This window comes from Equus asinus, chromosome 1 (genome assembly GCF_041296235.1).
Source record: "Equus asinus isolate D_3611 breed Donkey chromosome 1, EquAss-T2T_v2, whole genome shotgun sequence".
Taxonomy (NCBI): Eukaryota; Metazoa; Chordata; class Mammalia; order Perissodactyla; family Equidae; genus Equus; species Equus asinus.
In genome coordinates this window covers 29,632,203-29,656,402 of record NC_091790.1, presented here as the reverse complement: position 1 = coordinate 29,656,402, position 24,200 = coordinate 29,632,203, and the positions used below count along the sequence as shown (strand labels likewise).

At 41.5% G+C, this 24,200-nt stretch overlaps 1 protein-coding gene across 2 annotated transcripts in view; it reads left to right on the top strand.

Moving 5' to 3' along the window:
• Positions 1 to 24,200, top strand: part of SLC22A3 (solute carrier family 22 member 3) — a 94,972-nt gene that overhangs the window by 31,358 nt on the left and 39,414 nt on the right. For both annotated transcript variants that reach the window (XR_011493319.1, XM_014858359.3), the window contains exons 2-5: positions 16,862 to 16,965; positions 19,371 to 19,525; positions 21,109 to 21,277; positions 22,147 to 22,264. Coding sequence is in view for 1 of the 2 variants with exons in the window: in XM_014858359.3 (XP_014713845.2) it covers positions 16,862 to 16,965; positions 19,371 to 19,525; positions 21,109 to 21,277; positions 22,147 to 22,264 (546 nt within the window). In the remaining variant the exon portion in view is untranslated. The remainder of the gene's footprint in view (positions 1 to 16,861; positions 16,966 to 19,370; positions 19,526 to 21,108; positions 21,278 to 22,146; positions 22,265 to 24,200) is intronic.

Below are 24,200 nucleotides of genomic sequence, written 5' to 3'. Positions count from 1 at the left end.
TTTATAGTGATCGTATAGAGAAGATTCACAAACTCATGAATCAAGGCAGACTCTGTAAAATAGAACATAGACATATGTACATATGCATAGATAAAAGTCTAAAGAATATTCATATCAGAGTGGAATTGCAATTATAATAATTAGTTGTTTTTCTTCTAACTTATAGACAGTCATCATGTTCCTTAATTCAGAGCCGGTCCAGTGGCTCAGTGGTTAAGTTTTCACATTCCACTTCAGCGGCCTGGGGTTCGCTGGTTTGGATCCCGGGTGTGGACCTAGCACCACTTGTCAAGCCACGCTGTGCAGGCATCCCACATGTAAGGCAGAGGAAGATGGGCATGGCTGTTAGCTCAGGGCTAATCTTCCTCAAAAAAAAAAATAAATAATTTTTAAAAATTGCAGACGACGATCATCTTAAGATAATTTTTTTCTTCAGCTTTTTAATCTGATGATACAGAATGATAATGTAGTAAATCAGATTTTCAAACCAAAAAACAGGGACACGTAGTCTGAGAAATATTTACTTTGGAGACAAAGAAAATTATGGATTTGGGACTTTTCTGGAAAATCCAGGATAGTCATGATGAAGATGTGTAGCTTCTGGAGCCACAGAAATAGATATCCACGAAGATTCTGATAGGCGGAGCATCTCCAATCCAGTGGGTGCATTTTATCTGGGCCTCGAAGAACAAAGGAATAGGATTTGACCAGGCAGAGAAGAGAAGGAAAAATGGTGTGCCGGGTAAAGAGAAATGCTGGCAGCTCAAAAAGGTAAAAATGATTCAGATATGTGCAAACACGCTAGTGGAGCTGAGAAAGTGAGAATTGATGAGTGATAAGATTGGAAACATGTGTCAACGCATTATGCGGCTTTGAAAGCTATAATAAAAAGCCTGATCTTCATTCTGTAAAAAGTGGGGAACTAGTGAAGGTTTCAATCAAAGGAGAAATCATTTCATTTCCAAGGCAAAAAAATTTTAAAAAGGCATTCCCATCTAATACCACCTGTAGGACCTGTTATTATTCTAAGGTAGATTATTATTATTTTAGTAATATCTCATAAGACAGATGCTAAGGACCGGCCTGGTGGCGTGGTGGTTAAGTTCACACATTCTGCTTTGGCGGCCTGGGGTTCAGTGGTTTGGATTCTGGGGGTAGACCTACATACCACTCATCAAGCCATGCTCTGGCAGCATCCCACATAGAAGAACTAGAAAGACTTACAACTAGGATATACACCTGTGTACTGGGGCTTTGGGGAGGAAAAAAAAGAGGAAGATTGGCAAAAGATGTTAGCTCAGGGCCAATCTTCCTCACCAAAAAAAAAAAAAAAGACAGATGCTTAACAGACTGATTTTTGTAAGCATTCATTGTGAAGCTTGAACTTCAGATTGTAGGTGTTATGGTTGACATCATGGAACCAGGCACCACAGAAGCTGACTCATCTCCCACACTCAAGGCTGACTGGGTCTCTGGGACTGAGAAAATTGGTAAAAGTATGAGTCAGATTTTGTGCACAACTTTAAATGAACACTGTTTTAGAGGGAAGTTAGATGAGTGTATCATCTCAAACACTCATAGTTAAAGGTTATCCTACGGTATCTTCAAAGTTTAACATATAATTTGAAATATACATTTAATTAGGCTTAAGACAGGAGTAGTTAAATGTAAATTTGTTTATTTTATTTTCTAAAATTATATCTTTTACAACTCTCAAGAGTAATAATAGAAACCCCTTATTTGCAAAGAGATTATTATGAAGTCTAGTTTCAGCCAAGATTTTTTTGTCAATCTGGAAAGCTGAACCAAAAATTGAGTTAATGTAATATGTTGGAGTCAGGAACAAAGAGAGGACCAGGAATATCTTACTGCTGAGATTCCAGCTTCATGCATTGTGATGGTAACACTTCATTCAATTCTTTCTCCAATGAGTTCAATGGAATGGTGAAAATTTTAAAAATAGAAAATTCTGAAGGACATATTCATATCAGTAGGAGCTATTTAGTCTTCTCAATGAAATAAAACATTCATTTTAGAATTATTTTGTAGTCTGAAAGCTCATTTCATGGGATTTTTAAATGTGGAATGTTCAATGTTACCATGTAGGTATTATGTTCTTAGAGGCAAAGTATGCTGATCTCTGATTTTATCCAACTTAATTTGTCTTAGAAAAAGAAAATGAAGATCCAGATTCACTTTTTCACTTAACTGAGTGCATTCCCCAACCCATGTACAGCTTGCATGATAGAAGGCTAAAGCCCTACTCACTAATGACATAAGAGAGCCAAGCCCCAAACTGGTGACCAGCTGGAAATTAGGGGAGTGAGATTACCCAGAAGCAGGAAAGCCAGAGAAGGCATAAACCCAAGAATCTGAATATAAACTCTTCCCAAATCCAAGGGGTGACCACCAGAGGGCTTGGCTGTAAAAAGCAGCAGGAGATGTGATCATGATGGGGGGGCAGGGAGTGGAGTAGGCAGCCTATAGAGACTGACTCTAAGTAGTCCTAGGCATTTAGTAGCCAAAGACTTCAAAGCAACTACTATAAGTACATTCAACCTATTAAAGGGTGTTCAAAGAATTAAAGTAAAAAATGGCCTTAATGAATGAGTAGATAGAGAATCTCAACAGAGAAATGGAAACTAATAAAAAGTGGAAATTCTAGGGGCTGGCCTGGTGGCATAGTGGTTAAGTTCGTGTGTTCTACTTCAGCAGCCTGGCGTCCACAGGTTTGGATCCTGGGTGTGGACCTGGCACTGCTCATCAAGCCATGCTGTGGCAGCATTCCACGTACAAAACAGAGGAAGATTGGCATAGATGTTAGCTCAGGGACAGTCTCCCTTAAGCAAAAAGGGGAATATTGGCAACAGATGTTAGCTCAGGGCCAATCTTCTTCATCAAAGGGAAAAAAAAAAAAGGAAATTCTAGAGCTGAAAAGTACAATAACTGAGATGACAAATTCACTAAATGGGTTCAGTCACAGATTGGAGATAGCAAAAAGAACAAGTGAACTTGAAGGTAGACCAATAGAAATGACCTAGTCCTAAGAAGAGAAAGAAAAAAGAGTGAAGACAGCACCTCAGACACATGAAGGATAGTATCAAGAGGTCCAGCACAAAAAAATCTCAGTTCTGCCTGTGCATTGGACTTCAGATCACATAGGAATGGCAGTGATTGTGAGCTGCATTGTGCCATGAAAACTCACTTACCAGAACTGGATTTTCCAGGAGTAAGAGTGGACTTGCCTTAAGCATAAAGGGGTTTAGCTGTACCTGGAGAGATATTCTTGATTTGTGTTTTTGCATTTTTACTTATTTCCTAAATTTAATGTGAACCTAAATATCACTGAAATACTTTTTTTTTTTTTTTTTTTTGCTGAGGCAGATTCCCCCTGAGGTAACATCTGTTGCCAATCTTCCTCTTTTTTTTTTATTTGAGCCGCTGCCACAGCATGGCCACTAACAGATGAATGGCGTGGTTCTGCACCCAGGAACTGAACCTGGGTCGCTGAAGTGGAATGCACTGAACTTTAATCACTAGGTGATCAGGACTGGCCCCTGGAAAACTCTTAAGAAGTCAATCTCTCCAATCGACCCTCACTCATCTCTGGTTCCCCACTAACAATTATTTCAACCATAATTGTCAGGAAGAACACCTGGCTCCGCTCCACCCTAGACCAGCATTTGGTAGATACAGGCATGCCTCAGAGATATTACAGGTTCAGTTCCTGACCACTGAAATAAAGTGAACATCACAATAAAGTGAGTCATGTGAATTCCTTGGTTTCCCAGTGCGTATAAAAGTTACATTTACACTATGCTGTAGCCTATTAAGTGTGCAATAGCATTATGTCTAAAAAACACAATATACATACTTTAATCAAAAATACTTTATTGGGGGCCAGCCTGGTGGTGTAGTGTTTAAGTTCACACACTCTCTTTTGGCAGCCTGGGGTTTGCAGGTTCATATCCTGGGCACAGACCTACACACTGCTCATCAAGCCATACTGTGGCAGTGTCCCGTATGCAAAGTAGAGGAGGATTGGCACAGATGTTAACTCAGTGACAATCTTCCTCAAGCAAAGAGAGGAAGATTGGGATCAGATGTTAGCTCAGTGACAATCTTCCTCACCAAAAAAAAACAAACTTTATTGCTAAAAAATGCTAACCATCTTCTGAACCTTCAGTGAGTCATAATGTTTTTACTGGTGGAGAGTCTTGTAAAAAATGCAGTATTGGGGCTGGCCCAGTGGTGTTGTGGTTAAGTTTGCATGCTCCGTTTTGGCACCCTGGGGTTTGTGGGTTTGGATCCTGGGTGCAGACCTACACATCGCTCATCAAGCCATGCTGTGGCAGCATCCCACATGCAAAGTAGAGGAAGACTGGCACAGATATTAGCTCAATGACAATCTTCCTTAAGCAAAAAGAGGAAGATTGGCAACAGAAGTTAGCCAAGGGCCAATCTTCCTCACCAAAAACAAAAAAACCCCAAAAAACCCCACAATATCTGTGAAGTGCAATAAAGCAAAGCACAATGAAACTAGGTATGCCTGTAGTTGCATCCGACTCTCAAGACCCCTTCTTGCCCCTTCCTCTTGCCACGCTCACTTAATTTCCCTCAATGAAACTCCTTCTAATATATGGCTTTACATTCAGTATAGAATTGTTTTGTTTTTCCAAAGTGGACATGGTTTTACATGTTTTTAATAAAATATTTAAAAATAATACATACTCAACACAAAGAAAATTAAGAAAACACAAAAAAGTATGAAAATGAGATCACCCATCATCCAACCACTCCAACCTTGCCAATTAGCTTCCTGGACCTTCCTCTCTGACATTTTCTGTGTCTATGCATAAATGCAGATTATTTTGCACATATGGGATCATACACCTTATCTTATAAACTCATTTTTAAATCTATTGAAATGTGGATATCTCTCCATATCAATAAATATAGACCAATACCTGAGTTAGCCCAGCAGAGAAAGCTGAGTCCCAACTAGGGGTGAAAGGGTGGGGGACAAGGGCAAGGAGAAGGGGTGGTTCTTTGGGGGGGGGGGGGAGTAACAGCAACAAAGAAGCACTCCACACTAGAACAGGGGGGTGGAAGTGGGAGTGCTTGAAGAACAGTGGGACCTCTGTTGTCCTCGGCAGCCTGCCACTCAAGTTGAATCTTCCTTCCACCCACAGAACTTCTCTGTTGGCTTTCTCATTGGTAGCTCTCCTCTCCTTTGTGTCCCACTTATGGAAAAACCAGTATATGCACCTTGAACTCCTCTGTGCTTTTCTTCTTTTCGCCCAGATTTCTCCTCCTTTGTCTTTTTTCTCAAGTTCCTGCAACACTTCTTCCAACGGATGTTCCGGGTCACTGACTGACTTTTCTGCAGTGTTCAATCTGCTGCTCATGGCTTCCATTTGTTTGTAATTTCAATTATGATTTTAATCTCCAGGAATTCCTTTTTGCAGAATGCTCCTTTTTCCCAACTAACTGCCCTTATTTTATCAATGCAACGGCCTCTTGCATCTCCCTGGACCTCTGAACGAGGGTGTTTAGTTACCTCCTGTTTCTTGCAGTCACTCATTTGCTGAGAATCATTTGCTGCAAGGGCTCAGACGAGTCTTCTCTTATGAATTGGGTGTCTTCTTCTGCATATGTGCGGGGATAGGCACATGGGTGGCTCAGGACTAGCACGGGTGCTGGACCTGGCAAGGAATACGCAGTGTCTGTTCAGTTCTTCTGGTTCCCATTGATTGTAATTTTTCTCTGGTTTGCAGGGGATCAGGAGGAGATACCCATGGGTTCAGGGACTTCTAGCAGTTCCTCTTTGTAGGGGTTTGACAAGGTTGCACAAGACAGCTGGGGAAGGAGATGACCCCTTCCTCTGCTAGCTACTCAGCAGCTGGCCTCTGGAGGGTCTGTCCTGCCAGCCCGACCCCCCAGCACACACACAACACAGCAGCCAGCCCTCCCTTCCAGGCTGTGGGCAGCCCATACCACAGCTCCTGCACCACCTGGTTGCCCCAAATCCTCCACCCAGACTTCCTCAAGGCCTGGCTCCTCTCCCGTGGATCCAGCCCAGGAGTTGTTAGAAAGTGGAGTAGAGAGAGGACCTTAGCTCCCCAGCAGGCTTCTCATCCTTCACAGGTTCAGTGACAGTAGGTGGTGCGTGCCTGGCTCGGTTCATCCCTGCTCTGCTTTCTTCCAAAACTCCTGAAGCTTTAGGTATGTGGCCAGGACCTTTCTCTAGTTTCTATCTGTGGTTTGCAATTTTTATTATTGTGTTGGTTGGGCCCTTTCAGGCTGGAAATTGGGAGAGAGAGGAATTCACAAATCTGTGGATCTGTGACCCTCAGGAATTAGAAGCCAATATTGACTTCTTAAATCTGATTTTCTAAGCCTGCAGTGGCGTTTCTCAACTCCAAACCCAGGCCCCCTCTAGATAGACACAGGCATTTCACACTGCCCACCCCTTGCCATCCGAGCCCTTTTGTTGTGGTCCACACACACTCACACCATCACATCATGCAAGTCCCGAGCATATCATGCGGTAGCTGTGCGGTCCATCCATCTCTTAGTTACTGGTATGTGGAAAAAGGAAAAGAGAGAAGGAATATATGAGGAAGAAAGTCATGGCGATGTAGGCTATTATGGCTTTATTCTCGGTTGAATTTTTCAAGTAAAATTCTTTACTTTCAGGATATCTCTTTAAGTCTTTTTACTTAGTGTAATAAAATCTTACAAAGTGTGTTGTTATCTTTTCATAGCCTAGATTCTCCAGAAAATAGACCTAGAGGCAAAACTGAGGTGCTCACCTCTGTTGGGGGGAGCTGTGGCAAGCAGGGAGAGGGGATAGAGGAGAGTGAGGTGGGGACGGAGGGAAGGTGGCTGCACGGTGGTGGGTACCAAACTGGTCCTGAGTTCCAAACACCCACAGCTGCTGCTCAGCCACGTGAGTGTATTCCAGGTGCAGAGCCTCAGCATCTCATCTCCAAGAGGGAGGGAGGTCGGCAAGAGTTCAGGGGCACTTTACCCCACAGCATTTTGCCATCTTTGCTGTTGTTGCTTTGGAACATGTCACGGGACTAGAGTTTATTGAGAGGAGAAAGAGTGCTTCATCTGGAATTTCTATGCTGCCTCCTTCCTGACTCCCATCTTCATGGTCAATCTGCACCCTTAGAGGTCGTGTCACCTGGTCCCCTCGTGCCTCCTCCAGGAAGCCAGATCCGGAGCTCTGAGTGCTGCTGGAGGAGCCAGAGTCTTCAAGAGTCCGTTTGGGTCCAACCCAGCTGGAGCTGCTGTGGTTCCTGCTCATGACACCAAGGTGGCTGTGCCCAATTGTGGCCCTCACCTCTGGGGACTGCTGGCAACTGCTGCTGAGGCCAGGGGCACTTGGATCCAGGAAAACCGAAGAAGATGCTTAAATGAATATAATGAATATTGGGAGATGCTCAATGGAATTATTTTTCTGTATGTTGCAAATTGGCAGAATATGGCAAATGGGAGGGAGAGTGTGGAGGTAAAAAGGGAGCAGAGGGGAGAGAAGCATCTGATGAGAAGAAGGAAGTGGCCCAAACGGAAGAGAGGAGGCCAAGAAAAAACTCAACAACTCAACTTTCAACTAGCAAAAAAACAGGACCCTAATCCCATAACCACAAGGAACTGGATTCTCCCAACAGCCAAGATGAGCTTGGAAGCAAATTCTTCCCAGAGCCTCTAGGTGAGAGCCCAGCCTGGCTGATACCATGTGTGTGAGATCCTGAGCAGAGAGTGAAGCCAATTCTCCTCAGACTTCTGATGTACAGAGCCATGAGATAATGAATGTTGTTCTCAGCTGCTAGGTTTGTGGTAATTTATCACGCAGCAATCGGAGACGAATGCACTAAGCAAAACTAATACAATGCCCATGCCTTCTTTCAAGAAGCCTGTAGATATATCCCTCTGCTTCCCTGAAGGTGGCCAATGGTACATGTCAGAGTGTCCTGTTTGAAAAATTACTAATGTAGACCCAGGAATCCAGCAAAATGGAGCTACAGGGCCTGGCTGTCAGCCATCTCAACCCAAGAAGCAACAACTCCCTTTGCCTCCCCCAAAAGTGAATATGTTAGATATTCACTGGCTAGAGTGTTAATCTTGTTCTTCTTTCCAGAACATTCATTGTCAGGTGACAGGATGAAGTATCTGAGATTGTAGACTGGTGATCTCACTTGATTAAGAAGTCATGTGACCTGGTTCCGGACAATTGGTCTTCAATCATGGGCCATTTTGTTTAAGTCTTGTACTAATATTGATTGTCTTGTACCATTTTCTTGGAATAACCGACTGACTGAACCAATCAATGAACAAACATTCATTGAGTTTCTACAGAGTGTCAAGCAATTAAATATCATTTCTGTCATTTAATCCTAAATTCAGCTCATCTCAGGCCATGGGGTAACCTTCAAGAAAGAAGGCAAAGCCCTCATTCCTGCTCGTAGTGTAGGAGGGGTGATTTGCCAGAAGTTGGTCCAGCGGTGCTACTAGAGGAGGTGACAGTAGATGCTGAACAAAAGAACAACAAATGTCCCCTGCATGTGGAGTCCGAGACACTTCTAGATAATTCTACTAAGCATCTCTCCTCCCGTCCCATGGGTATAGCAGGTTAGATATGCCTTCCTTTTTGACCATTGTTGCTCACAGTGCGGAAGATGCTCAACCCAGATGGTCAGAGCCAGGCTGGAGGCTCAGTTCCTAAGTCATGCCCTGGTTTGGTACAGGGCTCCCTTTCCAGAAAGGGGCAAACCCTGATAATACCAGGTTTGTGGCTTAAGGACCTGTGAGTTGGTCTGGGGTCTGAGGATATACTCTTGAACCTGGTCAGAATTGGCTCCAGCATGGAAGGCAGCAGAGACTGGAGAGTGAAATCTAAAATAGCTGCTCCCGGATGAGACTTTGGATGGGTCGCTCCTATTAGATGGAATTGCATTGAATCGAAGTGGCGAATCAGGATGGTTAGTTCATGGAAAACAGGAGCTATGATTGGCAGTATTTGCATCTTCAGTTAATTTAAAACTGATGACTCAGGGGGCCAGCCCCGTGGCTGAGTGGTTAAGTTCGAGCAGCGCTCCACTTTGGTGGCCTGGGGTTTCCCTGGTTTGGATCCCGGGCGCGGACATGGCACCACTCATCAGGCCACCCTGAGGCAGCGTCCCACATGCCACAACTAGAAGGACCCACAACTAAAAATATACAACTATGTACTAGGAGGACTTAGGGAGAAAAAGCAGAAAAAAAAAAAAGATTGGCAACAGTTGTTAGCTCAGGTGCCAATCTTTAAATAAAAACAAAACTGATGACTCAACACTTAAAATGCACAATTTTTAAAAGACTCCTCCAAATGTGGAGTCATGAATCGAAAATAGAGGCTGCTTGTCGAAATGATTGGGATCCACTTGTTAAGCATTCCTTAACCTGGATTCCCTAGAAAATGGAGCCTGGGGCAAAAGCTTACACACTAATTCTTTATCAGGAGCTGCAGCCCCAGGGAAGGAAGACGGAGGGGGAAAGGGAAGAGGCCAGGAAGGAGGGAGGGCAAATCAGAGGGCGCAGCCCCACACTGGCCACATCCACAGCAAACACTGCCGGATGCTCAGTCTCTGGAGGTCTCCCATGAGGCTGTGTGGACACCTGCACCTCAGAACAGCCATGGGAGAGGTGGGACTCGCTCTCTTCTCCCACCTCCTGTCTCCTATTGGCCAGTCTGTGTCAGCGGCTCTCTTTCACATTTGGTTGTCAGGTCCTCTCTACTTGGGAAGCCAGCATGTTTGAAGGCCCAGACTGGCCCTTAGGCTGGTGCACTGCCTCCCAGAGCAGACGGCTTCTGGCTGGGTGCCTCAGCTGGGCAGCAGTGGCAGCTGGCCTTTCCAGTGAGAGAAAGATGCCCACTCACTCCAGGGTGGTCCACCCAGGAAACAGGACTAGCAACCGAGAGCGGTATAGCTGTATGGATCTGGAGCCAGTGCAGAGCTCACCCCTGAATTCCAAAGAACGAGGACTAGGAAGGGAGAGCTATCTTTTTTGTTTTTTTTTTTTTTAAGTAATGCTTCATTTTATAGAGAAACTTTCAAAATATTCCAATCGATATGTGTGTTAGCTTCCTAGGGCTGGCATAACAAATCACCACAAACTGGGTTGCTGTTATACAGCAGAAATTCATTCTCTCGTGGTTCTGGAGACCAGAGCCTGAGATCAAGGAGGCTGCAGGGCTCTGCTCTCCCCGAAGCCTCTGGGGGAGAATCTGCTCCACGCCTCTGTCTCAACTTCTGGTGTTGATGGCTGTTATGGGCTGAGACATAGCCCTCCACATTCACGTGTGACTCAGAATGTGACTGTATTTGGGGCTGGATCTTTAAAGGGGAAATTAAATTGAAGTCATTAGGGTGGGCCCTAATCCAAATGGCTGATGACCTTATTAAAGAGGAGATTAGGACGCAGGCACCCACCGAGGAAGACCAGGTGGAGACACAGGGAGAAGACAGCTGACTACAAGCCAAAGAGAGGCCTCAGAAGAAGCCAACCCTGTTGACCTTGCTCTTGGACTTCTGGCCTCCAGAACTGTGAGAAAATAAATTCCTGTTGTTTAAGTCCCTAGTCTGTAGTGCTTTGTCATGACAGCCTTAAAAAAAGAATACCCGGGCAACCTTTGGTGTTCCTTAGCTTGTAGACACATCGCTCCAACCTCTGCCTATGTCTTCACATGGTGTTCTTCCTGTTGTGTGTCTGAGTCTCTGTTTTCTCTTCTTATAAGAATACCAGTCATTGGATTAGTGTCCACTCTGATCCAGTATGACCTCCTCTTAACTAATTGGACATAAATTGGGGGAGGGGGGCACTATTCAACCAAGTACGATATGCAAAAATTAACTATCCTCCAGCAGATATTTAAATAGCTGATAACCTCTACACCAGTGGTGTTCAACCTCAGCTGCTCGTCAGACTAGATTCTGGTTTAATTGGTCTGGAGTAGGGCCCAGGCATTTTTCTGATTACCCCAAGTAATCGAGCAGCCACTGTTGAATACCACATTTAAAACCATCAGTTATGTTATTTATTATCATCATCATCACATCACTAATCATAATGCAATTGGTAACATTTATCGGACATTTAATTTATCTCAGGCATTGGGCTAAGTACTCAACATATTTTATTTCAGTGATATCATCAATCTGATTCTACCCTCACTTTATAGATAAGGACACAGAGGGTCAAAGATGTTAAGAAAATCGCCAAAGAACACAGAGCTAGGAGTGATAGAGCCAAGACACACAGGCTGTCTGACTCCAGAACTGTGACTCTTCTCTGCCCTCAGATCTGCACAAATTCAGAGCCTGTCATCTTCCTCTCATTGTTAGACATTCTCAGTTATTTAGAGAAATCATAAACATTTTAAGATGAGTAACTGCATGCCTTCACTGCAAAGAAATAAAAGGGCTTGAACTTCTAAGATTTGAGGGTGAGTCACGGAGTCATAAGTCATAAGTTAGTAAACGACAAGGCATTACTATTATTAAAGTAAATTTAGTTTTTTCCTTCCTTCCAATTTCACAAGCTCAGACAAAAGCCATGTATTCAAAGACATCTCTCCATCGTATTTCAAAGTGTATTTGCTTAGCCATACATTAAAGCATGGCTATTATTAACCTTGGAGAAAAGCTTATATGACAAGTAGGATGGATAAGTCTTTTATGACATAATGGTGCCTCTATGATAGGCGAATCACCCTGTTCTACAAGATCAATGCAGACTCTTGGGTTTCCTCTTCATCTCTTAGTATTACTCTCGTCTCCTTGGAATCTTGTTCTGTCCCAGAGCTAGGACATCTGCTCTGGGCCTTTCCTTTTGCAACCTTCCAAACTCTTCCTCTGTCCATTAGAACTTCCTTCTGCAATTGTCCTGAGCTCTCTTGATGCCTCTGGTTTCCTGCATAAGAAACTCATTGCCCCACCCCCTGGATCCACGCTCCCTTCCCCGTGGGGTGAGATAGAGACATGTGGGTCCTCAGCTCAACAAGCTGAGTGTGGCACCCCGCGTGCTGCAGGCAGATCTGAACTCGTCGACATTCATACTCCTGTCCCTGTACTTGGGCTGCCCATCCCTCTGCTCCAATGCTCTTCTTCCTCCTCTTTTTTCTTTCTAAATCCACGTGATTGTCAAAGGAAGTGTTTACATCCCACCTTCTTAACGTTCCTGACTGCTCTGGACTCCACCAGTCATTACTTTCTCTGAAGTCCTCTTGCGTTTATACTCTGTCCCATTCAGTTTAGATCTCAATTGCTCTACATTTACTCCACATAAGTTGACCCTGGCTCCCAAAACTATGTAATAAGCTCCTCACAGAGGCAGAAACAAAGTATGCAAGTCACTGGTATTTCTCCCAGCCTCATCTGCATAATGCCAAGCACACCACTGGAAGCTATCTGTACATACCTGATGATTAGTTTTCATACCTACAGCTCATCATGATGGTTCATACAAAAGCATTAACTTTTTGATATTAAGATGCCCAAATAATGCCACCAGATCATGTTAAAGAAATGTTAATTATGACTAGAATTAGTAATGACGTCCTTTCCCCTCATGAAGACTCAACTCAAATTATTGTCTTCACGATTACAATGCTTTTTAACCATGGTTAGGCTCTGTTATGGTGGCTTGTGGTTGATTAGACATGGAACCTGCCCATGGAGGTCAACGTGTAATTGTCTAGTCAATGCTAAATATAGCCAGGGACACCCCCACACCCGATGGTCAAACCAAAGGCATGCGTGATGTTTTTAACACTGATGAAGAGTTTAATGGCTACTGATTTCAAGCTAAGATCTGATTAAGAATGGTTCACATTACAACTCATCCTTAGAAAATGGAAACAGAGGTCGATAGATCTTATCATTCAACTTCACAGACTTCCCTTCCTCCCACAACAATATGAACAATGAATGAGTACTATTACTCATGGCCATGACTGAAGTCAAATACTATGATACTTTCTAAGCTGAGAATCTCTCACCAGAGTTTGTGCACACTAAACGTGATGTCTCTGGAAAAGCCAGCTGCCTATCATCAGGATCCATTCCCTGTGGTTTAGGAGCAGGCAAGTCTCCTCCTGATTCTCTAAGACTTTTGCATATCTCCCTTATTTCTACCTTACATCTTACCTTTGATCTTTGTATATTTGAAATATTCTGTTGCTCTGGTTTTAAGGTTAATTAGAAATCAAAACTTTTGCCACTTATCTAATAATAACTTGCCCCAGCATTTTATCATTACACCTCAAATTAGTGTAATACCTATTTGAATTTTAACAGCTAGGAAAAGCTAAGAAAAGCCCTTGATTTGGAAACCCTTCAAAAATATGTAATTAGGCTAGAAGTTGCTGTGCTTTCTGCAAAATGAAGTAATGTAATCCTTTCGGCATTGTGTGAACAGTTGTTTGAATCTTTTATCAGATTGGCTTTCTGTTCACATCAAGGAGAATAATTCTCTTTGTGTAAAAGTGACTTTGAAGATTAACAAGGAACAGAATGGGTACACATGGATTTATGAGCATTTAAAAATAATTTTAAATGTCTTTGCGTGTGTATAGTTTTAAAAAAAGGAGGTGACTCACTTGTTCTTGATGGATTGTCTTAGGAGAAAGGCATAAACGTTTGTGCGTGATTCAGACTTAGGTAAGTTTGACAAGAGGTGGCTTTTAGGTCTCCCTGGGAACTACAATGAACTTTTAGGACTGTACTTTATTTCAGGAAAAAGTCCTTAGCCTATGACGCTCATCGACTTTGGTCCCTGCTGACCTCTCTTTAAATGAAAACATACCATAGACCCAGACCTGTGGCAGCAGTGGGCAGAAGGCTCAGAGCTGATTAGGAAGCATGAGCCCCAGGAGGCAGCATCTGCCTCCTGACTCTATGAGCAAGCGTCAAAACCAAGCCTCGAATCCTTGTGACTGCAGTGTTTGTTCCCTGTCCCGGAAACATAAGTGTGTGAGTGTGTTTGTGTGCATTTCTTCACAGGTACATCATTTGTTTAAGTTAATTTATTTTGTACTTTTGAAAGATGGCAGGCTCCCTGTCATATAAACAGAAGCCAGGCTAGGTATTTCAAGCAGGAAGGGATTTAATAAAAGGATTTGGTTTTGAGCTGTTTTGGATGGGCTGGAAAAGTGAGGGGAGAGATCAGGAAGGACAGATCCTGCAGGGCCCCTGCCCTGCTCCACAGCATTACAGAGCCTGTGCACCCTATCCCTTTGCCCCTCTGTAGCCCCGGGAATGGTTAGAAGCATTGACTAACTTCTGCAGCCAACAACCACTGTTCCCACTGCCACAGTGAAAGCTGGAGCTGCTGTGACAGCCAGAAGCTGAATTCCCGCTGCCTCCCACCTGTCTTCTGACCTTGCACCACCCCCTCCCTGCCCTCTCCCCCTACGCTGGGGGAACCTAAACAGAATCCTGCTGGCAAAGGATTCTGGGAAATGTAGTTTCCACACCTCCAGGCCCTGGATGCAGAACAAAGCACAGAGAGGACTGGCAATATGTGGCCCAGATGGCATCAGAGAAAACATTTAGAAAGTGTTTGGTTATCATAGTGCTTTCACCACGTAGACATTTATTTTAAATTAATTTTATTTTAATATTAAGTATGAAAAAATCCCTTTTGGCAGTTTCACTTACGGGAGAGTGAAAAAGATAATCAGTTTTATATTTTGCGATTTTAAAGATTTTGTGATTTTAAAGATTTTGTGAGTTTAAAGAATATTCGGGGAGCATTTTAATTCACGCAATTCAAAAGCAGCTGAACAAATTCATTAAAAGGAAAGCTCTTGCTGGCCCATGCTGTGTTCACTCTGAGAAGCATGTCTGTATCTGTAGCTAACCCAGTTATCTGAAGTATGGCCGGAGGAAGTGAATTCTCCCCTTTGAGAGTTTATATTTGACACTCGTTGGTACTTTTCTAAAGCAAAGTATTTTCTCTGGCAGTTAGGTCGCCTGTTTGATTTCTGAGATTTTGTATACTTTTATTCTAGTTACATTTTTACATGTTTAATTCCAATGGGAAATTATTTCAGATAAATAATCACCTGCAAGTTTACTTAAAATAAAATTGTTCTGCCTTGAGAAACCAGTACGTACACCAGTGATAAAACTCTTTTAAATTAACGCAGTTACTACCACTATGCATATATGTGAAGCTTTTTATTTCTTTGATCTCCATAGATCTTCTTAGCAGCTCTGTGACGTGGGCCAGCTCCTACTGCTCCCAGTTGTTTTCCAGCTCTGTTAGGTGACAGGTCATTAGCTATAGAACCAAGACAAGAAGTTGGGTTCTATAGATAAATATGACATTTTGCTTGTGAATATTGTATTTATGAGACTACTCTCAGTTCCTGGTCCAACAGCATTAATTTTCTCTTCATGCTACAGTCTAAAGCAGTGGTCTTCAAGCAGGGGTAGGTGTGCCCTTTGGGGGTATGCAAAGACAGTCACGGGGGGAGGGACTGGGCACTTTGAAGGGAATCAATGTTCAGAGCCTCAATTCACATTTGCCCATGAGAATAAGCCTGTGATCTGCCTGAGAAGGAGCCCGTGATCAGGATACAGGTTTCCATCTCTAACGTCCTTCTCCCACTTTGCAAAGGGAATCCTACGTCTCCTCCACCCTACTGTGATGCATTGACCTGGAGCTTTAAAACCTGTGGGGAACCAAAGTGGGACAACTTGGAATATTGGTTTTGGAATTAAGAAAATAATTAGAAGAAAGCAGATGACTCTAATGACTTGATGAGACAAGTTTTTGTAGGTCTAGTGGTTTGCATTTCTTTCCTTATAGCAAGATTGTAGGAGGATTTCAAGGGTGTGTTGGTTAACAGAAAAGTAGGCACAATTTTGATGATAGATTGCTAGGTGAGTCTTGGCATTTAACTGAGAAGGGAGCAAAAGAATTGAGTAACATTGCTGTAACAGAACTCTTTCCATTCCCGTTAGTTTATTTATGCAGGCAAGGTTTCTTGGCACATACATTTATAAAAACAAAAAACAGGAATGGAATTGATGTTCAGTCCTAACTCGTTCTGGTAATAAATAATCTTCATCCACAGATTACAGTAACTACCTGGAAAACCCCAGACTTTCTTAACACTCTTCTAGAAATGGAGAAGCGCATTTCCAACAAAATTTTACTCCTCTGTAATAACCCTTTTACAAAATTCATCATATTTTATGTTTTTATCGATTATAGTCTATAATGAACTGTAATTATAACTCAGTCAGAAAGGATTCTAATATTTAGAGACATTGTCACAGGAAAATTTTTTTAATTAAATGGCAATTTATGCATATAATTTATTACACACAGAAGTATTTATTTACCTCACCATTAACACAATGCACATTAACATAAAACACAATAAAACATTATCTACATAAATGAGAACATAGGTATGTGGGAATGAAAATAAGAATTCAAAAAGAAAAAGATTGACTTCAAATTTTAAGACTGTTGAAGAACTTGTCTTTCCTGGATGACGGTGGGTGTCCAATGGCTATGATATTTAGACTATACTGGATACAGTTGAAGAATGATGTAGCGGCATGATTTTAAAACGTCAGTATTTATAGTATTCCAGAAATTGCATCCTTGACAGTTATTGAAACTGACAAAGAAAACATTTATATTATGTAAAAATATGCGTGGGATACATTTTAAAAATTTATTTAAGGAGTATGTGAGCAAGAATGTGTAAAGATCACTGATCTGGACCAAAGATCAAGTGTCTTGAGGAGAAGCATTGCCACACATCTCTGGTGTGTTTTCTTTGTTTTTCCAGTTTGACCTCGTGTGTGTCAATGCTTGGATGCTGGACCTCACACAAGCCATCCTAAACCTGGGCTTCCTGACCGGAGCGTTCACCTTAGGCTATGCGGCGGACAGGTAGGCATGGATCTGACGGCCATTTTATGTCACTAGAAGATGCCATATACAGGTGGAGATGAAAATGTTTTATGTTAACTATTAGAAAACTGTTCTTGCTAAATTTGGGGAAAAACCTAATTCCTCTGCTCATGACAATTCACACTTGTTTGGTTGGACTAATTCTCTCTCTCTTAAATTGGGTTTCTTACTCCTCGAGCTGTGCAAATGGATCCGGCTGCTCCTGCTGGGTCTGAAAGCATCTGGGTGGAAACGCAGACCAGCAAGGCAGTGACTTCGTCGTGGGGCTGACGGATGGCTGGCTGAACCCTGTGGAGTTGATTCCATGTGCTTCAATAACTCACTGGTTATGGTTTGGTTGATTTAGTCACAAGGTTGGCCCTTGCCACATTTGTTTCATTTAATTTAAAAAAAAGAAATCCCTGTATTTTATGCGACAAATTAAAAAATCCGCAAAAAAAAAGTCCGAAAACCATAAGTAGAATTTTATCTATTATTTGACATTCATAAGTATGGAAATTCATGGCACACACAGTGAGTATATTCAAGATAGTCATGCTGTCTATTCAAATATTCCTGTCTCAGACATTATTGATGTTGGTTATCACATTTGTGTTTAATTACTCCTTTATCCCAATTCCAACTGTGGAAATACTTGCAGTAATTGAATCATTCTCTCTAGAGCCCTTAGGACAGAGACAGGAAAACTTTGACCCTTGGCCATATCCGGTCCTTATGACTGTGCCTGCAGTGGGCAGTGCTCAGCGTACCTCTTAGAGAACTGCTGTCAGCAATTAATTAGCTATTATTAGAAATTAATCAGCTCATTCAAGACAATAAGACACCCCAAATCCTGTAGCCAGTTGATGATCTGAGTTTGACCAAACCAGAACTTCAAAATGGGTAGAACCTTTGGTTTCTTCTACTGTCCTTTTGTCTCTTATTTTTTCTCTCACTGTCCCTGACCCTCTTCTGCATGTGACTTTCTCCTTAATCCTTTTGTGTCTGATGCTCTTTTCCCCTTTTCCTCTCTTTTATCTGTGTCTTTTTCTACTGTTTCTACTGTTAGCCCTTGCTATGCATCCTTCCTTCCTTAATCTCCCTTATACATCATTTTTTCTCCCAGCTAACTACGATTCGGAATTGAGTTAGAGATTTTCAACATGTATTTCTTTAATGTTATTATTATTCTTCCTAATTTAAACATTAGGTTTTGCGTCTTCTGCATGTTTTTCTTTCACAACCAGTAGACATATCTCCAAACTGACATAACTTGACTCAAGGAGTGGGGGCTTTCCTGCCTATGTTCTAGGAGGGCACTGAACACCCATCGTCAGAGATGACTTGGTGCTTTGGAGCGGAAGATACCCCGTGAATGATTTTCCCTCGCCTCCAGGCCAACCATCTTTGGCTTCTTCTCTACATTATATCCTCAAAGGAAAGGACAAGAAACAGTTTAATACGCCACCTATCTATGAGAGAACAGTGTAGGAAGGGCAGAGAATGAATGTAAAAACTTAGATAAACTGAGATGACTTCTATCTCCACTCTGCTGACTGAGGCAAGATGGTGTATGTGTGAATTTGGTAGAAATTTCTGTGGGAAAATGTCTGTGAATCAAATCTGTTAAAGGTCATTGATGACAGACTTTCACCAGCCAGTAATTTGTTGTGACTATACGGAAACATTTGACATCAGACTCTCAGAATATTGCACACAATACCTGTTCCCTTTTCCTAAGCTATTTAATAATAGTTTTGTAAATGGTGAAAATAAAATATAAAACTTAAGAACAATTCACATTGGTTGTGAACTTTCTAGTTTATAAAGAGCTTTCACATTAGCAACTCATTTGATCTTCTCTACAACTCACTGTAGAAAAGGTGAAACATACACACACACACACATGCGAACAAACAAAACCCAAGTCTTGGCACGCTTAAGAAATTTACCCAGTCGTATGCTTGGTGAAGGGCTGAGCCAAGATCGAAGCCCAGGCCTTCTGGTTGTAATTTCCATTGCTGCTTCTTTCTACCTCTTTCTCCTTCTGAGTCCACCCACAAAAATACTAGAAAGTGTCAAAGCTGTGTCACCAGGGAGATTGTATGCAAAAAAACAGTGTAATAGAGAGGGTCATCTTTTTGGAAACTGCAGTCCCAAAGGATGCATTCTGTGCTTTAAATTTTGTAAAGTCATTTCAGAGGCACACATTTTTATTTGCCCTGGTTTTGCTGTAAAACGAAACGTAGAGTTGTCATCAATCCTTTCTATAGTGTTCATGAAATCATGGAGGACAAAATTTCTGTACTTCAACCTCTGTTAACAAGACTTAAAATGAAACTCTTTTTCATTGTGTTGAAGAAAATGTTTAAGGTAATCTCTTTTCCTCTCTCTTTCTCAAAAAGGTATGGCAGAATAGTGGTTTACTTGATATCCTGTTTCGGTGTTGGCATCACTGGTGTCGTGGTGGCATTTGCACCGAATTTCCCTGTGTTTGTGGTCTTCCGCTTCCTACAAGGCGTGTTTGGGAAGGGGACGTGGATAACCTGCTACGTGATTGGTAAGCATTGCGACGCCTCCTTGTCTGTTGGAGAACCAGGTTAGATGGGTGAGAAGTACCGACTAGTCAGCCTTCCTCCCGCGTGCAGCAGCCATTATTTCTGCAAATAGGAGGGTTCGGGGGCAAGATTCTGACTTTTTAGAAATTAAAATGCCACCTGACTTTGGGAACCAAATCTGGAAATCACAAAATACCTGGGCGAACCACTTTCTAGCACTGCCATACTGTTAACACCGGTCTCTTGCATTGCTTTCTTAGAGATTTATTTTTATAAAAATTTCAGTAGTTCCTTGAGACATTAAAGCATTTTCGGTGTATTTCTGATGTAGTGTGAGATGACATTTCTGTGTTCTCAAATATTATTTCTTTAATTCTCTTCCTTCTGTACAAGTGGAGATCTTTGTAACCATGCGGGAGAAGTTCTTTCACGACCCTTTGCTATTTTCCATAACTAGAAAGTTTGACTTTCTGGGTGTGAAAGAAAGAAAACTTCTCTTTGCTCAGATTACTAGGAAAAGTCCAAGCTGCTGCTTTGGCTCTGTTTCCAGTAGTGTCCAGGGCTGGCCACCTACTCTAAGAGTCATGGTGGATTCGGGACCAGGGAAATGTAGATGCTCCTCTTCGATTATCGCTCCAGATCTTTGGGCTTCCGGTCTTTTCTGTTACTGCTAACCAGTCCCTCCCCAAGCAGTGCCCACTTTGGAGACTCTTCAAAGATATTTCTATGGGCAGGGGAGGAGAGAGAGTCTAGGAGGACTGACTGTCAATGGCTGGGGCAGGAGGGATAACTTTGGGATACGAAGTGTTTTTAAGGAGACGCAAGTCTACGTGAATTTTTAAAGTTCTGATCTTAGGGCAACAATAATGTAGCATCCTATCCAAGGATGATCAGAATAGAATTAGTGACAGAACCCGATTAGTGGGAGGAGAGGGGAAGGAAAGTCTGCGAGCAATAAAAATCCCTGTATTGAATGTTATTAAATATTAAATATTAAATTTAAATGATATTAAATATTTAAATATTAAAAGATATTTAAATATATTTAAATATGATATTTAAAGGAATATCATATAAATGAACAGTCCAACACTGTGGAGAGAGTTATCATTTGGTAGAAACTATCTTGTGATAGTGAAAAATTATTTGTAGAGTCTAATGTTCATAATGGATCTCCTCAAGAGACTATAATATGCAAATCTGCAGAGGTCCAGTGATAAAATCTAGCCAGTTTATTTATCTTTTGATGGTTACAGTTACCTTTCAGAATAGTTGTTATTTAAGCTTTTCTAAGCCAATACATACATTCTTCATATTCCTCTACTATGCCCAGAAGAGTGCTGGGCTGGCTGTGTAGGAGGAGAGAGAAATGTTTGTTGATAATGGGCAGAGAAAAGAGGGAGAGGAGCGCACTTTCATGACCTGGAGAGCACATCTCTATCATGTCGGCGAGTATGGATGTCTTGGTGTCTTTAAGAGTCCTCGAATATTCTAGACATACTGATGGATGTGATGGGTGGGATGTTTCTGTTTATTTTGGAGCTGATCTTGAGCTTCCCTAACCTCTCTGTTTGTCTTCCTTCAGTGACAGAAATAGTGGGTTCAAAGCAAAGGCGGATTGTGGGAATAGTCATTCAAATGTTCTTCACGCTTGGAATCATAATTCTCCCTGGAATTGCCTACTTTATCCCCAATTGGCAAGGGATCCAGCTAGCCATAACGCTGCCCAACTTTCTCTTCCTCCTTTATTACTGGTAACGTGGTTTTAGTCATTGTCGCATTTATACTTATTGCACAGAAACGTAGAATGTCTGCTTCCAACCAACACGAAAATGAGAGCAATTAAGGAGATTTTCCAACATCTCCGGAATGGCTATGGGCTTTGAGAACTTATAGACAATTTGAGAATTTATAGAGATTATGTATTGATTATTTGATTAATAGTTGTTATTAAAATAAATAAAGTACCAAAACACAAAATTCTAAGTAGTGCATTGCATTATATTTTGTTATTTTGTAATATCTTCGTGAAAACTATAAGGCAACAAACAATATCTGCCAGTATTTCAACATGTAAATTAAATGCAATGAAATCAATTTGCTTCTCTGTATGTCCTCATAAGCAAATTAATATTACTCAGGAATTCTCTGAGGAATAAGAAAATGTTAAGTGCGTCAGAAAATAAAGTTACCGGAAAGCTACAGGTGTACGCATTCAACTCTTATTAGAGTGAACATATTTGAAACACTCCTCTAATTTGATTTTAATATAAGGGAAAATCAGTTTACATAAATTGGTTGTTAACTTTTACCTAAATGCTCATTAAATCTCAGTTCCTTTCATAACCAAGGACACTATATTCTAGGATAGCCTGGTCTTGCAAGAGTAACATAATATAGATTATTTTTATTACGAGCAACGGTCCAGCTATCAAGTGAGCATTTTTTCCTTCCATCTAAACTTGCAAAGCTAATCTACATTTCAGAGAGCCTATTCTAAACCCTCAGAATCTCCTAAACTTGTATCTAATTGCCAGATCCATTTTGATAGAGAAACTCAAGTCGTAAATTTTTAGGTTCTGGAATTCCTAGGCGTGACTCAGAAAAGTCTTCTTCTTACCAGGGTGGTGCCTGAATCTCCCCGCTGGCTGATTACTCGAAAGAAAGGAGATAAAGCCTTAAAAATACTGAGGAGCATTGCCAAATGCAATGGAAAATATCTCTCACCAAGTTACTCGGAGGTAATTTTCTTTATTATTCATAACAAATATTGTTAAAGTGGGTGAATTAATTTGTCACTTATAGACCTATTATCAGGCATCTGACTACATCACTTTTAGTTTGGCTTTTAAAAAGAAAAAGAAAAACCTTGGGGAAAATCATAAGATGTATTAAGGAAGAAATAATTGTGAAGTCGTAATAGCATTAGAGTTGAGGTTAATTGGGCATTTAGTGCATATTTTAATAGGTGCATGAAGTTACGTGAATTGTTAGACCTTACTTACTATAGGCCCCATAGTATTTAATCTTTCATCTTGATTGCACAAACTATAAATCTTTTCTTGACATTCAGTTTAGTCTAAAGGTTTGTCTTTAAATTTAGTCTTGAAATATTATTTATTTGAACCAGAGCTTGAGCAATAATGTAGTATTTCAGCCTTTAGTCTTACGTGGGCTGGCTGGCCTACCTGCCTTTCCTCCCTCCCCATCACTCTCCCTCCCTCCCTCCCTTCCTTCCATTCTTCCTTCCTCCAGCAAAGACTTTTGGGGTGCCTCTGTATCACTGCACTAAGAGAAATAGGTGGGGAGAGGGGTAGCTGAAAACTCATTCTTTGCCCTTTACAAGATTTGATATGCCGTTGAAGACATAGCATATATATTTGAAGCAACCTCTGAATAGCATATAAGAAATATGTGACAAAGCTTTAGCTGCAAAGAATAAGTGAATGGAGAATAACAGAAGGCTTTCTATAAAAGGAATAATGGAGAAGAATTTTTGGAAGATATGAATCTTGATATAAACCTTGAAGAATATTAGGTTGCCATCATTATTTTCTTCATGGTATTCAGTTTGTTGTGATAGAAAAGTTCTGATAAGAAACAGGTTTTGTTGGTTTTATTGTCACTTTCTCAGGCTGCTAGAACTTGGTCAGATATATGTGGATTTCTGCCTTCTCCCCCAACTCTCACAGGCAAACTGGCCAGTTGTCACCGTCGGAAGTAGATTAATGATGTACCTTGAGGTTTACAGATCATAAAATACATGGTAAAGATAAAACATGACCTGTTTTAACCACTAAGACTAGTCAATCCTTGTCATCCTTTGAGCACATTTGAGCTGTGTATTCCCTTTAGGAGAAAAAAAATCCCACTGCCCTCCCAGCTTGCTCTCATCACATTCTCTATCGGTCCTCAGAGCTGGAGCAAATGTATGATAATTGGTACTCAATTTTAAGAGTCAAATGAATATTTTTGCTATTCATTCAGCAGTATCCTGAAGATCTTGCACTTGTAGTCCCAGAGCTAAGCATATGTAAGGTCTAAATCCAGGTTTTAAGAAGATAGAAAAAATAGTTGTATGCTGATAGCTTCTGAAATGAAATGCTGCCTTAACCAGGCATGTCATGTGTCATCGTGAGTATTGCTGAGAGGCCAGAGGATGGTTCCCAGGAGCAGCTGCTGTTACACATCTGCATGTCCAGTTCAACTCCGTTCCCCTCCACCGCTGACCCGCTTCTAATTCGTGAGCGCCACAGAGATGATTCCAACAGGAAGTAGTTCAATGCTCTGTGTGGCTGTGCTTGAAAAAGGTCATGAGCTGTGGGATGCAGTGACTTCCAAGACATTTTAACTCTAGTTTTAAGCAGTTAGACAGTTTTCAATGGTTCTCCATTCAAAAGCCAGGTTTGAAGCGGGATTTCCGTTTCCCCGGAGAATTAACTCTAGCATCCTAGCTACCACTTCAGCGTTCTGTTACCAAAGCCAAGACTTGGTTTTTGTTTGTTTTTCTTATTCCAATGAGTTTTTACTTTATTCTGATTTTTTCTTTTTGAAATTTTATCATGGGAAATCAAACATGTTCAAGAAGAGAAAAGAGCTTAATGAATCTCTTTATGCACGTCACCCAGATCCTACAAGTACCAACTTAGGACAAATCTTATTTTTTCTGCACTCCAC